Source organism: Marmota monax, unplaced genomic scaffold, assembly GCF_021218885.2.
Source record: "Marmota monax isolate L192 unplaced genomic scaffold, Marmota_monax_Labrador192_F-V1.1 WCK01_AAM20220418_F8-fsc00006, whole genome shotgun sequence".
Lineage (NCBI taxonomy): Eukaryota > Metazoa > Chordata > Mammalia > Rodentia > Sciuridae > Marmota > Marmota monax.
This window is the reverse complement of record NW_026693712.1, coordinates 29,403,093-29,418,596: the sequence shown is the minus strand read 5'-3', so window position 1 is coordinate 29,418,596 and position 15,504 is coordinate 29,403,093. Positions and strand designations below refer to the sequence as shown.

The window sequence follows — 15,504 nt, the reverse complement described above, 5'->3', positions numbered from 1 at the left end:
ACTCTAGTGATAATGAGGCCAGAAATGGGATTAGGGTGTGTGGCCAAAGCAGGAAAGGTGGGTCTTCCTAAAGTATTGGTCTCCCTTCCTCCATGCTGTTCCAGCCTTCTGGTATCCAGGGCTCTCACAGTTACTCAACAAGTATTATTGGAGCACCCTTCTGTTGTCCGTTGGATGCTTCGCCAGATATTGAGGATAAAATGATAGGTGAAATGCAGTTTTTGACCTTGGGGTCAAAAACTCAGAGTTCAGATGGGGAGATAGATAAACAAACAATTGATAATAAAGAAATCCAGAAACTCTCTAGAGGCCCTGAGTTTCCCTCTGTGATAATCTCATTGCTTCTCCCCTAATGCACCAGGCTGAGTATGGAGACCTTTATTTTATGCTTCTACCAATGATATTGTTTGAGATCTGCTTTTTTTTTTTTTTTCCAAATCATCCATCTCAGGTTCTTATCAAATTACAAATCAGGAAGTAGAAAAATCTAATTTAACATTATTTACTAATTCTTAATATGCTAATTAAAAAATTTGGACACTTGGGAAGCCATAGAGAAAATAATTTAGGAGTACTAGAATTCCTCCCAGAAACTATAAAATACTGACAAGAGATGTATGGTCAATATTCTTCTTACCTCCAGATTTGAGTCCTATTTCTGTAGAAACAAGAAGGGCTCTTTGGTAGGAAGACTAACTAATGCTCTCTGTCAATCAGAAAGGTACATTCCATCAGGAATATATTTCTTTTGAAATATGCAATCAAGATATGAACAGTTCTCAATCATGCATTTTTGGTAAACTGAGATTTTGAAGTTGCTTTTACTGTGTATGTGAACTTTACATGACTATGATATTGAAGGCTATTTTATGTATTTTGCTAGGGTTGAGATAGTTGTTCTGAAATGAATTAAAGCTTTTTATTACGAGACCACTTACTGGTATCCACTTCAGTTACCATGATTGGTTTGGAGAACTGAATTCGGAATCCCCAAGGATAATCTCCAGTTCCCTTGAATAGTCTCACCGTTCGCTCACGAACTAAAAAAAAAGCAAAGGGGCATTGCTTTGAGTTAATTTTTAGGTATTATAAATTAACTATATTATTATTAAAGTAGCTAATACTTATTGTTGTTTATTACATGCCAGACCTAATAAAAATGTTCTAACCAGTACTAAATAAGTAGTATCTACTTTAATTTATACAACAGCCTATTATTCTTATTTTTGGGGAAGAGGAAACTGAGGCACGGAGAGGTTAAACAATTTGCCTGAGTCACCCAGTGAGGAAGGGGTAGAGCAGTACAATGCCCAAGCCTTCCCTGTTAACCACTGTGTGACAGCTACCTGCAAAGCATCTGAACCTTAAAGATCCAAGTCACCTAGATCTGTAAATAAGATATTTAGTGTAAGGTTATATATGAAGATAAGAAAACAGAATCTTCAACCATAGATTTAAGTCTTAGGAGAATCCCCCCCCCCAAAAAAAAAAAAGCTAAACAACTGAGCTTTTCAGAAGAATATAGGAATAATTGGGTCTTTCTACCAGAAACTCCTAGCTTGTGCTTCATTGAAGGTGGAGAGTCGGAAGAACTTCATTAAGAGCCCATGGCTTTTTACTCTAGTCCAGCAACCTCTTCATCTGCTTTTCCTTCTGTTTGTTCTTCTCGCTGCTGACTTCATACCCTCTTTTCTGTGTACCTAGGTATAGATGTGTGTATGTTTCTTCTCAGCTTCTGCTTGTGATAAGTTTGGCTTATTCATAACTTCAGCCCATTCATGGGCCCTCTTGAGTTTTCTCCACCTTGAAACATTTTAACTTCCGTGTTCACTACCAAGAGCATTTTCCAACTTTGAATTCCAGTAGGAGGGAAAAATCCTTTCTGATCAGAATTCTTCTGTGTTGTTAATTTTCAAAGGCAAGGATCTGGCATGATTCCAAGCCAGAAAACATGCTGCCACAAGACCGTCTCTTCCTTTTGTGGAAGGACAGTTTCCATAGAGGGAGATGTGAACATGGTAGGCATTTTAATCTTTTAATGATACAATTACTTCATTTCTTATTTAGGAAAAAATATATATACCTGAATCATCTCGGAGTACACGAAATAAGATACCTGAAGGGCTTGCGTAATTGCAGATGATTCATTTTTAAATGCTAACAATGGTTTCCAATAAAGAAATATAACAAAAGACTTCAAAATAATGTGCGTTCTGTTTTATTTATGGTCAAGTCCACCAGAGAGAAGTACTAAAATAATACTGAGAGCATTAATCTTCCTTGAACAATTAGATTGATATATATCAATTTTTTTCTACGTCAATGAATAACTGAAAGTAAGTAATAATAAAAAATAATGATAAACCTCTGAGCTAAAAAAGTGAAGTATTAATAATAGGCCTATTCTGGAGTCCTGGGGAAAGCCAGGTAATTCATTGTGAAATAAGAATGGTGATTTATTAATAAGGTCAGGGTAACCTAACACCTTAAAATTTAAACTAAAATTCAAGAGTCTCCTTTCATAAAAAAATAGGAAACATTAGAATTTAAGGATAATACAGTTTGCTGCCTTATGTCAATTTTTAAAAATGTTTTTATTTGTCACTTTTCATTTCTCAGAGAGAAATGTGCAGAGTAGCCTCTTTTTTAGGTCTATATTCAAAGACTATTACAGAATGTCAAAATGTAGCTGGAATATGGCCAGAACTAAGAGCATTTAAGAGGCCAAAAGAACTCTTGATAATTTAAAGTGATGGACAACAATTTTATTTAGAGTGGGAAGGCCCTTAGTTCAGTCTCCCAATTGGTGTGGAATCTCTTTCTAACCATCTCTGGCAGGTAGACTTAGGTGAGCATGTCCTTGACATTGGGAGAAATATTAGTATAATAAATTTATATTACTTGGCACAGTTTATAAGATGATTTGCCATTTAACTTATTCAATTTTCTCTCAGATATTATGAGGTAAATCAATATTTTTCAAATTAAGTTTCCTATGAGAAATAACAAATATAGTAAAAGGTTAAGCAATTTGTCCATGCATGCTCAGATATGACCACTTCCTTGGTCAGATAGATAACATAAGTATCTGATAAAAACAAGGAAACATGCATCTGTTCTTCCAGATTCATCACAGTTTGATAGCAGAAGTCATTCATTAATAAGCATTTACTGAGCACCTACTATATTTCTGATGTTTTCCTATGTACTAGAATGTAGTGGAGAGGACAGACAAGTGGTGATTCTCATGGAGTTTATGCCAGACATTGGCGGCCAAAAGAGGCAAACATTCAAAGACAGGAAGGATAGACTCTTTTCATGTGAATTCCTGAAGGAAGGTTAGTTTTCACAAAATGTCCGAAGAAAATGCACTTTTGTTGTTGTTGTTGTTTTGTTTTACTGTAATCAGGAAAAGCCTACCAAAGTTGCTGAGAAGATAATAATGCATTCCAGCTCTAAAATTCTGTGCTCTGCTCTGTTGGAGGCTTCTAGGGAAATCTCCATTACTTGTTAACACAATTCTCTTTGGTACGACTGTTTGGACTGCCACTTATTGGATCTTGCTATAATTTAAGAAACAGAACTGGGAAATTCAAGGACTTAGGAATTAATATTTCAGCAATCTGCAACAGGTTGGTAGCTAATCAAGTCAAAAAGAAAATCAGAAATCCTATTTCTGACCCCTGTAGAAATCATTTCTAATATCTCTACTTGTCAAGACTTCTTGCTTCCTCTGGGTTACTCTCTTGATACTATCTTGTGCTTTTGACAGATTGATTACCCAACAGATATTTGTTTAATGGAGTATTTTTACTGTGTTGATTCAAATCAAATTATGTTTGTTATTTTACTTTCGTATGGCATGAGACTGTTAAGCTAGCTATTGCTTTCAAGGTTGTATTTCTTTCTTTTCAGTTTTTCAATCAGGCAAATTGAATGTCAACAATGTGTATGAAAAAATAAACAATTCAATAAAATCTTGAAATGGTGAACTGTAGAGCTCTCCTGTGGGAGAAGAGACAATCAAAATGTTTTGTAACATGTTCCCCTCCCATTCGGAAGACAATTTTCTCATATTTTAAAATGAATAGTCCTGGTTTCCCTTGTCACTGTCTAGTAGAAAATCTACAAGTACTGCACAACTGCAGAAAAGCCACAAATGAATATTATTGTCGTTTCAGAGACTATTTGGCACATCATCAATAATTTATCCCCCCAGATAATACCTCCTTAGAATCATATTGCTAGATGTAAAAATTCAAACAAAGGGTAAATATTTCCACAAATATAGCAAAACTGGTATACTAAACACACCCTAAAGTTTTCACACAGTGATATGGTCTTTGTCTATTTATTCAACTCAAAAGAATTCTTTCAGGAAATTCAGGATAGGATTATTTATTTTTAAATTATAAATTTTATTTCATGAAATTCATTCTGGTAGATATAAATTAACATTGTAATATGCTTAAAATTTTATCTGGTTAATGAGGATATTTTCAGTTCAAAAATTATCTATTTGCCCTCAACTCATTTTCTTCTTAATTTCCATCTTCTTTTATTGGTCTCTTGGTACCACATAGTTATGAACATAGGCCTCTGATACATGTAACACTTGGAAGTATTAGTAATAATAAGAAAAGATAACAAGGATATTCTTGAATTGAGGTTCAGTCTAATAAATTGTATCATGAGCTCACTTGCAAAATTTAAATATATTTTTGTACATACACAGAGACACATATATACATACATATGTATGCATATATGCATGTGTACCAATATATTTATATGCTCACACAAAAAATCAGTCCCATTTGTTTTCTTTTACCAAAGCAAATGATACCAAATTAAGTAAAATGCTGTTCTTTGATAGATACGAACAATAGTAGAAATTACAATAATTGTACTTTTTATATGCATTACACATCAGGTTTTAGATAAAATACTATGAGGGTAGGAGTTATATCTTCCTCCTCTTTATGTTCTTTGGTTTCTGCCACAAACAAATATTTCATAAATATTTGATAATTTACTGAATTTGTAATATAATATAAATTATGTATATTTTACATATAAATGTATATGAATATACATAAACATGTATGTGAATACATATATATTTATAGTTGTCATTGAACTATACTTATCATAAAATTAAAATAAATTAAAGGGGGAGATGGAAATAGCTAAAATAAATAGAAAGAGCCCATTATAATTTTCACATATATAACTTTAATATGTGAAATATAGAATATATAAATTATATTTTAATATAATTTATATTTTTATAATGCTGAGATAGGCAGAAGGATAATATTTTTCCAAGATCACATAGGTAATAATTATTCAATAGTACTTATTGTATTGTACTTATAGTATTTTTAATTATTTATTTTACAAATGCACACTGGTATCCCATGATGAAGCAGGTACTGTTCTGGGACCTTGGGCTATACCAATGAACAAACAAATAGAGGTCCTGACCTGAAGATCTGACCTTCAGTTAGTGTTCTTTCCCTATATTTAACTCAAATAAAAGATATAGAAAATTTACTGTTTTTTTTAAGGCTACTCTTAGATCCCCATCATCCACCTTTGGTTATTATTGTGTTTGTTCTGATTTATTTAATTTTTAATAATCTTATTTTATTCAGGTAAGAACACTTAACATTAGATTTCCCCTCTCAAGTTTTTAGATGTGCAATCCATTCATCTCACTTAACTGCAACTTTATGCCTCAACCCCTCTCTTGATTTTCACAAACTCCACTCTGAATACTTTTGGATTTAGAGTCTCATGTTTACTTTTCAGTGAGTGGCTAAGCATAAATTGTTTATGATTTGATATGAATGTAAGTAAATATTCTAAATATGCAAATGACAAACCTTGTATTCTCTTAGGCATGTATATGAGAACTCATTTAGATATACAACTTTTCCTCATTAAAACTCTCCATTGTTAAATTTCATAATATTAATAAGAAGAAAACCAAGAAAGGCTCTATTTTACTCTACAGGTAAGACAAATGACATTATACATAATATATACATATGTCCATATATTACATCTTAGCTGTATAATTGGAGGTAAGATGAAACTGAGCACATGATGATGCCTGTACTGAATGAAGTATGTGCCACTGTCATTTCTCTCTATATATCTTTGACGAGTTAACTCCTCCCAGGGCCTTGACCATAATAGGCATGATGTTTATTAAATGTTATTGTAAAATTAATTTAAAATATTCTTTTTTGCCTGGATCTTTGCTTTTGTTCAGTTGTTTATTCATCAAGGTTATTTGTAACAACAAAATAGAAACTCACAGAAGATCTGCACCCTGAATATTGAAAATTGTAATAAAGGTGTAAGTTTTTTTTAAAATCACAAGCTATTATTGCAATAGAGAAATATATACAGTTATTAATTTTTAATTTACTAAAATTTATCTCAAAATATCATGGAACATTAATATTAATGAAGTCTTCAAAAAATTAAAATGCTTACATTATCAATTAAAGGTATAATTATTAAATACTCATTATCAAATGTAAAAAGCAGGCTGTAAGATATGTTTCAAAATAAAAATAAATACATGATAGTATCAGATGTGTATTTCATGTATTTTTAAGAACAGGGCCACAAGAATGTAAAATAAAAAAAATGTAGAAACAATAAAACAGTTATCTAGAGGAGTTGGAATAAGAAGTGACAATTTATCACTTCTTTATACTTTTTAGTAGATATTTTTAAATTAATAAGTACTTTTTAAGCAAGGATAAAAATAAACTCTTTATTCTGAGTATATTGATCTTTATTCCAATTGTAGAATTACTTTCCTGTTTGAATAAGATTTAAGACAGTTTTAGAAAACCCAATATTAAGAAATGTGTTGTGTATGATACATTCTTTTGTTCACCAAACTCTTCCCTCAGATTTCCAGTTTGGTGACTGCAGAGATTTACCTGGAGTCTAGCTACAGGTTCTATAAGGCTCACCCATCTTGCTATGATTGTAGAGTCCTTACCAGCTACTGGTCGTGGTTTTTTACTAAGACATCTAGGACTGTCTTCAGGATTCCCATTGTCGCCTCGGAAAACCCACGCTGCTGAATGAAAATTCTCTGTGTAGAAACCTTTTTCTTCAGTATCCACTCGAAAGCCAAAATCCAAAGAACGACCATCTTCTGAGGTGACTGAGGAACAGGAAAGATAACATCAATTATACTCTGGTGAGAAAGAAGGTCCAACACACTGAGGGTCAGGATGAGAAAGTGAATACACATTAGAAAAGTTTGTATTAATAAAGAGTGTTATCCTTGAAAATAGGTAGCTAAATTTCCTGGACAGTTCTCTTGGGAATAATTTATACAGACAAAAATACTATAAATCAAAACAAGTATTTCTTCAGGACTTAAGGCATGGGAGTCTGTGCCTTAGAGCTAGCACTATGAATTATTTTGTCAAGGAAAAGTATGGAAGAAGATTTATTATATAATGTATATTAATATTTAGAGGTGAAGATGAAAACCCTCAAGACTTGGAATTATCTTGGTGTCCCTTTGAATAATATTGGAGTCTATTTGAAAGTCCTTTTCAAAGTACCAAGCATGAGGAAAAGGATAATTAAGTGTAAATTTTTAAAAATCTCTACTCTTACTGTCTCTGTGCTTGAAGAAGCACTGAAAAATGTCAATTCTTAGCAAAGTCATTCTGTTCTTACATGAAGAGAAAAGCATAAAAGGGAGCACAGAAAGTTCCATCTCACTGTTTTTCACAGCAGTTTAGGGCTCTCTCTCTCCTCTTTCTCTCTCCTGTGTAGGAGTGGCTTGGATAGTGTGGAGGGCTGCACCATTTACAGAAATGAGAGGGTGTTCTATATTGCCTCCCATGTACTTTTTTTTTTCTGTGACTTAACACAACTTTATTTCCTTTTGTGGGGGTATTTGTTGTTGTTGTTGTTGTTTTGTACTTTTTAAAAATTATTTCATGTAGATATACATAATATTGGCTTCATTTTGACATAATTTAATGGAGCATAATATAATTTGCTCCAATTTTAGTCTCCAGTACCTCCTTTTTCCTTCCTTCCTTCCTCCTTCTGTTCCCTTTTCTCTACTCTACTGATTTGTCCTATTTATATAGTTTTTAAAATTAATGCATTATGGATATACATAAAGGTGAAATTCAGGGCTGGGGATGTGGCTCAAGTAGTAGCGCGCTCGCCTGGCATGCGTGCAGCCTGGGTTCGATCCTCAGCACCACATGCAAACAAAGATGTTGTGTCCGCTGAAAACTAAAAAATAAATATTAAAATTATCTCTCTCTCTCTCTCTCTTAAAAAAAGGCGAAATTCACTGTAATATATATATATATATGTATATATATATATATATATATATATATATATATAAATTTGATCAGATTCATTTCACCATTCTTTCCTTTTCCTGTCCCCTTCTGGCCAATCCCCTTCCTCTTTTTCTCTATTCCACTGATCTCTCTTCTATTTTCATGGAATACCCCAACCCTCAAATATTTTTTTTTCTTATTTCAGTTTAACTTTTGTATATGAGAGAAAACACTCTTCCCTTGACTTTCTGGGTCTGGCTTATTTCACTTAGCATCATGTCCTCTGGTTCCATCCATTTACTGGAAAATACAGTAATTTCATTCTTTATGACTGAGTAAAACTCCATTGTTGATTTATACCACAGTTTCTTTCACCTATTGATGGGCATCTGGGCTGGTTACATATTGGCTATTGTGAATTGTGCTCCTATAAACATTGAAGTTTTTAGGCTGTATAACAATACTATGATGGTTTTAGTTCTTTTAGATAAATACCAAGAAATGGAATAGCTGGGTCATATGGGAGTTCCATTTTTTTTTTTTTTGTTTTTTTTGAAGAATATCCAAGCTGCTTTCCAGAATGGTTGTACTAATTTACAGTCCTACAAATGTTGTACAAGTGTAACTTTTCCCCACATCTTCACCAACATTTATTGTTATTTGCTTTCTTGATAATTACTATTCTGACTGGGTGAGATGAAATCTCAATGCAATTTTGATTTGCATTTCCCTTATTGTTAGAGATGCTGACTACTTTTGCATATCCCATTTAGGTAAAGTCATACCTTAAGCTGTTTCAAGTGGGAAGACTCAAGAACTACCACTTCATAACCAAAATACGACTTCAAGAAAAGCGTAAGTCATTTACTTGTATTCAAGCACATGGACAGGATGGGGTAATCATTTTTGCAATCTGCTCTTTGTAATCATTTTTAAATTGTACTATTCAAAGTCATCAACTATATTCACAAAGATGTGCTGTCCCCAGCTCTATTTTTAAAGTCAGGTCTGCAGCAGCAGTAGTGGAGAGCCCATGACAGCATAGGATAATTTATCCCCCAGAGAGCTTGCAGTTAGCTCTGCTCCTGGCCATTCCTAGTAGAATGAACTCCATATATAAAGTTCAAACCAAGTTTAATACAAAACATGTCAGCTTCTGTGAAACTTGAGCCAGCTCTATAAAAATTGCATAGAAGGGTCCATGCCAGCAAAGGGCCCATCCAGCTGGGGAGGCCAACTGGTCTTCAGCTGTGGATCAGTTATATAAAGCCTCTGGGAAGGATGCGTTATCTGCTTCCAACTGGGTTTTCCCTGGAGTATCATCCTTAATGGTTCTTGTTCTTGCCTCTACAATTATACCTCTGCTTTCTTAGTACTGGACTGATAAAAGAATGTATTAGTCATTGTCCTGACACATAGATAAATGCACTGAGATTTTATCTCACTTCAGTTAGAATGCCAATTATCAAGAATTTCAAGCAACAATAAATTTTGGTGAAGATGTGGGGGAAAAGGTACACTCAGACATTGCTGATTGGACTGCAAATTAGTGCAACCACTATGGAAAGCAGTTTGGAGATTCCTCAGAAAACTTGGAATGGATCCACCATTTGACCCAGTTATCCCACTCCTCAGTTTATATCCAAAGAACTTAAAATCAGCATACTACAGAGATGCAGCCACATCAATGTTTATAACCGCTTAATTCACAATAGCTAAACTATAGAACAAACCCGTGCCCTTCAACAGATGAAAGAATAAAGAAACTGTAGTATATATACACAATGGAATATTAATCAGCCATAAAAAGGAATGAAATTATGGCGCATTTGCTGGTAAATGGATGGAACTGGAGAGGATCATACTAAGCAAAATAAGCCAATCCCCCAAAACCAAATACTTAATGTTTTCTCTGATATGCAGATGCTAATTTCAAAATAAGGGAGTGGGTAGGGGAGATTAGAAGTAGTTTAGACAAAGCAGAGTGAAGAGAAGGGGGAAGGGGAATAGGAAAGATAGTATAATGAATTTTGGACATTACTATCCTATGTGCATATATGATTATACAACCAATAATTCTACATCATGTACAAGCAGAAGAATGATAGTAGAATGTATTTTGACATATTTTACATTTTGACATGTAAAATATGTCAAAATACATTCTACTATCATGCATAAAACCAATTAGAACAAATAAAAATTGCAACTAGATTCCCAACACATACATTTGGTTAACTTGTGTAGTAATTGTCAAAGGTGGTGTACTGACAAAGTATGCAAGAACAGTTTTCTGCAGACAGACAAGAAAAAATTGTTAATATCTTTTAACCCCAAATATCTTTAATGCTTGTTACTGTATTTTTAATTTTATATTCTATATGAGACTGCACTAGTCATTTGACAGTTTGAGTGGTTTCAGATATATTCATTCATTCATTAAATTGAACTGGTTTAAAATAAATGTTCTTCTTTCATGAGCAAGGTAAAGTTTTGTGTGCAATGGGCATAGATTGATGAGCAATTCAGGCTCATGATGTTGTAAACAAGTTAGAAGAACAAGAAAGAGATTCTGACTAAGAGGTAAAATTAAAGAAAGAATATCATTAGACTGGACCTGGTGGAGTGAGTAAACTTTCTATGGGAAGAGAAGGTGGTAAGGACAAATGGCCTGCAGTAGAACAGGTGAAGTTTAAGCATCTGTATTTTGAAACCCAAAAGGCGAGATCTGGAACTTTTTGAGTACCAATATAGCACCACAAGTGGAAATTCCATATCTGATGTTTTGTGAGACGTCACAATCAAAACACAGGTGTACTAAACATATTATGTAAAATTGCCTTCAGACTGTATTGCATATGAAACATAAATTTTTGTTCAGAATTGGATCTCATCCCAAGATCTCATTATGCATATGAAAATATTAACAAAAACCCAAATTCTGAAATAATTCTGATCCCAGGCATTTTAGTTAGGGAATCCTCAACTTGTAAGATAGGTCATGTTGGTTGAAAAATTAAATTATAGTGTATGGGAAAATAAAAGGCAATGACATAAAGTTGGATACTACACTTGATGTTTGTCAAATGGCCAAGAAGCAATGTAACAATAAAGTCAGAATGTAAATGAAATGATAAATTTATGGGGCATATTGTTTATTGGAATGAAAATTGTAAAAACTTCAGAACAGAATACTATAAATCAGGATATAGGATGCATTCTTCCACAGATACTATTTCATAACCCTTCAATACTTTTTTTGCTTTCAATTGTTGATTAAGTCTAAGATGGCATTTGATGTTAAAAAGTAGAGAAAGCAAACAAAAAATTATAGTAATTTATTGACTTCCATTTCTCAGCTTTAAGGTTAAATCAAAGCTTTTTGCTAAAATAATACTTGCTAAAGTTACAGAAGGGCTAAAGGATTTTAAAGTGTTAAAGCATCTCTTTTTTGATTTATTTCCTATCTGCTTGGCCTTAAAAATTCAGTAACATTTTAACATTTATGAATATAACTTACAGAGATTTCTGGGCCCATTGATTTATTATTTTTTCCCTCAGCTATAGCGGTCCACGATGGATATGCAATCATCTCCCTATCATGAAAAGGGCTGAGGGTGGGTCTTTAAATTATAGTGATCTTTGTTTTTATTGGTGTGCATGAGTCTGTTAAAACAGTTCACTGTTTTACAAACAGATTTGATTATGTGGATGAACAGTTCTCTATCCATTCAGTTACCAAAACACAGCTAATCAACATACTCTTACATAAACTGAGACATAAAATTTGTGTTAAAATCTAATGAAGCAGCAAGCCACACACCTGCTGCAAACTTATAGCTGCTAGATTTCTCAACATCTGCCCCTTGAGTCAAATACAAAACAGTTCGAATATTCCTTTGGCACAAAAATTTTGCCACTAAAATTAGGTGTGCTTGATGAGCCTTTTAATAAATGAAATTCTAAAATACAATGAATTCTTGAATATGCTTGATATTACAGAAATTGTATTTGAACACTTGTCCTCAAAAAATGTTAATACTTCCTTTTTAATTTTAAGTTTTTGACTTAAGAATAAAAAAATATAAAATGTACAATCTGGTTCTAAGTGTCTTTAGACATTCTTATACCTCTTTCATAGTATTGCATTATTTGAAGATAATAAAAAACGTAGAAGTGAGACCCTGTTTGGACTTTTCCAGAGAGACCAGGATTAGATTTGGAGAGTCCAATCAGATGCAGTGGATTCTGTTTAAGAACATGGATTCTGGTCTAGTTGTCCAATTTGAAACCCAGCTGCACCATTAATAATAGCTGAGTGATCTTAGATACTTATCCTTTCTATGACTCAGAACCTTATTTACTAAAATCAGGATGAAAATATGGTACTTAATTCATAATGCTACTGGGAGAAACAATAAGGTAATACATAACAAACAGCTTACAATAGCTCTGTAAGCACATTGTAATTGTTAGTTTTTAGCATTAAGACTTGGAGTTCTTTTTCTTTTTTCTCTTCCTCCTATCTCTCCTTTGATTTTTTTCCTCCATTCTTTCCTTCCTTTTCCCCTTTTTTTCTCAATGGCAATTAATATTTGGAAAATATACTTCCATAGTAATTTTAATAGCTGAGTTAAATAAAGTATCACTATCAAGTGTCTTCACATGATTAGATCCAAATTCTTGCCACATCTGTTCATGATATTGGAGCCATTTGAGATTACAAAATTCAGAGCTCCATTTTGCAGGCCCTTCCCTCTTCCATTTATTGCCTTCCAGTTATTTACCTAGTGTGCCTTAGTCAGCATTCCCCACAGCCTAGATGGATTGATCAACTGTGTCCATACACATAAATATGTCATTCCTAATGTCTTTTCCAGCTATTATATAGGAAGTCAGAGATGAGTGAGATTAACAGAGTGAAAAACACCAGCTGTAATGATGCTCGATAAAGCTGTCAGGTTTTAAGTCATGGATTAGTAGCATATCCTGACTCTATAAACAAGATAAAATTTAAACCACACATTAAACAATGCTAGCCCTAGCAGCTCTTGGTAAATTGCAGTCTCTACTGAAAAGTTTCCAAAGAAATAACAATATGCTTTCAGTGTGTCAGTGGCTTGGATAAACTGAAAAACAGAAATGGCAGACCGATCAATTCTCTTAAGTCTAATGTGAAACAAATTGTCAATATTAAGTTTTCATTCAAAACAGAATTCATCCAAAAGAAAACACAAGCATTGTTTTGATAAATGATTATTCTAGTTTGGCACAAAATTTAAATGTGTATAAATTATACAGCTGATTGCTGTGTTATTTCAAGTGGAGTGCTGGTAAATGTTTTAAGTGTCCCAAAAGGAAAACAACTCCTAATTTGCAGTGTTTGCCAGTTTCCATTGTATAAATACTCCCACCATGACCAATTTCAAGCTACCAACCTGCTGTCGCTGAACTGCAGTGTTAGAAAAATGTGCACAGTGGCTTTTGGGAGCCACTGAAAGCTGGCTCCAGTACATCTGATTATTCTTTTTCTCAAGAAATGCATAGCAGACTTGAATGTCTAAGAGCACTAGGGTGAAAGATTTGTCCATAAAACAATGGCTAAAGTAGACTAGTACTGAGTCCAGATAGCTGCAGGACACACTGGACTGGAAAGTACTGCACCTATTCTTTATAATACATGAAGATCACCCACAGTTAATCAAATTAAACACAAGTTTCCATTTGATCTAATTTCTTAGTTTTGTTAGATAGGAGTAAGTTCTAGTGTGCTATCACACAGAAGGATGGCTATAGATAGCAGTAAATTGTGTATATTTTAAAAATCTAGAAGAAAAGATTTTAATGTTTTGGCCATAAATAAATGACAAATGTTTGAGGAAGTAGATATGTTTAACCTGATTAAAACATCACACAGTATATACATGTATCAAAACATCACACAAATATGTACAATTTTTATGTTTTTATGTATCCTTCCTTAAAATAAACTTAGTTAAAAAATTGTTCCAGGTAATAGTGGAAGGTATATGTAATGAATTCAAATTATTAATATAGAAATAAAATTATCATATTAATTTTGTATGATTATTTACATTAATAACTATTTACATTAATGATTAATGTAAAATTTTGTTTCTGTTTTTCATATTTATAACCACATTGTTCATCCCTCCATTTCCTTACACTTAGTTCTTCAGATGGGTAGATGCTGATTAATGTTGGTCAATTGCAGTACACCTCAATAATTTTGGTTATACAGGTTTCAATTAAAACTGCAGTTGAATATTTCTTTAATATAAAAGAGAGAAATTTTAAGGTCTAAAGAAAAACAGAAACCAGTGAATACAGGAATTACAAGGGAAGCCATGCTGTGAATGTGACCCCTCATATTGCTTAGGTGCCCTCGAAATAGAAATACATAAAGGAAACTTCAAATTGTTTACATAATGTAAACCCTCTCCATGTTTCTCCTTTGATGTATTGGGAAATCCTATATTCCTTACTTTTAATTTTGTGTGATATAGTCTTGCAGGACCTAGAAACATAGGATCAATGTCAATTAATATAGCGGTTGCATACATAACACAAGATTTGTATTCGTACATGAAGAGAAATAATATGTTCAAAGATAGAAAGTCTATCAGACACAAAACCCAAAAAATAAGAATGGCAGTTCAAGATCATTGCTCTCTAGAGATTATCTAAGTAAAATAAGCCAATCCCAAAGAACCAAAGTCTTAATGTTTTCTCTGATATGTGAATGGTAATTCACAATAAGGGGTGGGGATCTAGGAAAAAATAAATGTACTTTGGATTAGATTGAGGAGAGTGAAGGAGGGGAAGGGATATGGGGATAAGAATGATAGTAGAATGAATTGCACATTATTACTCTATGTGCATATATGATTACACAACAGGTATAACTCTACATCATATGCAACCAGAAGAATGAGAAGTTATGCTCTTTTGTTGTATGATGTATCAAAATGCATTCTACTGTCATGTATAACTAATTACAACATTTTAAAAAAATTTCATTGCTCTCTGGAAAATCCAGTTTGGGGCATCAGTCTTAATAAAATGTCAGGTATTTATTTAGAGAAGATTAGAGTACACTGAGAACAAAACTTCTATCTCCTTATTATTTGGA

General features: G+C 33.1%; 1 protein-coding gene across 1 annotated transcript in view; it reads right to left on the bottom strand.

Moving 5' to 3' along the window:
* LOC124103734 (uncharacterized) overlaps positions 1-15,504 on the bottom strand; it is a 110,120-nt gene that overhangs the window by 74,079 nt on the left and 20,537 nt on the right. Inside the window, exons 5-6 of the mRNA XM_046460441.2 lie at positions 7,028-7,195; positions 939-1,040 (exon numbers count right to left, since the gene is read on the bottom strand). Coding sequence (XP_046316397.1) covers positions 939-1,040; positions 7,028-7,195 — 270 coding nt within the window. The remainder of the gene's footprint in view (positions 1-938; positions 1,041-7,027; positions 7,196-15,504) is intronic.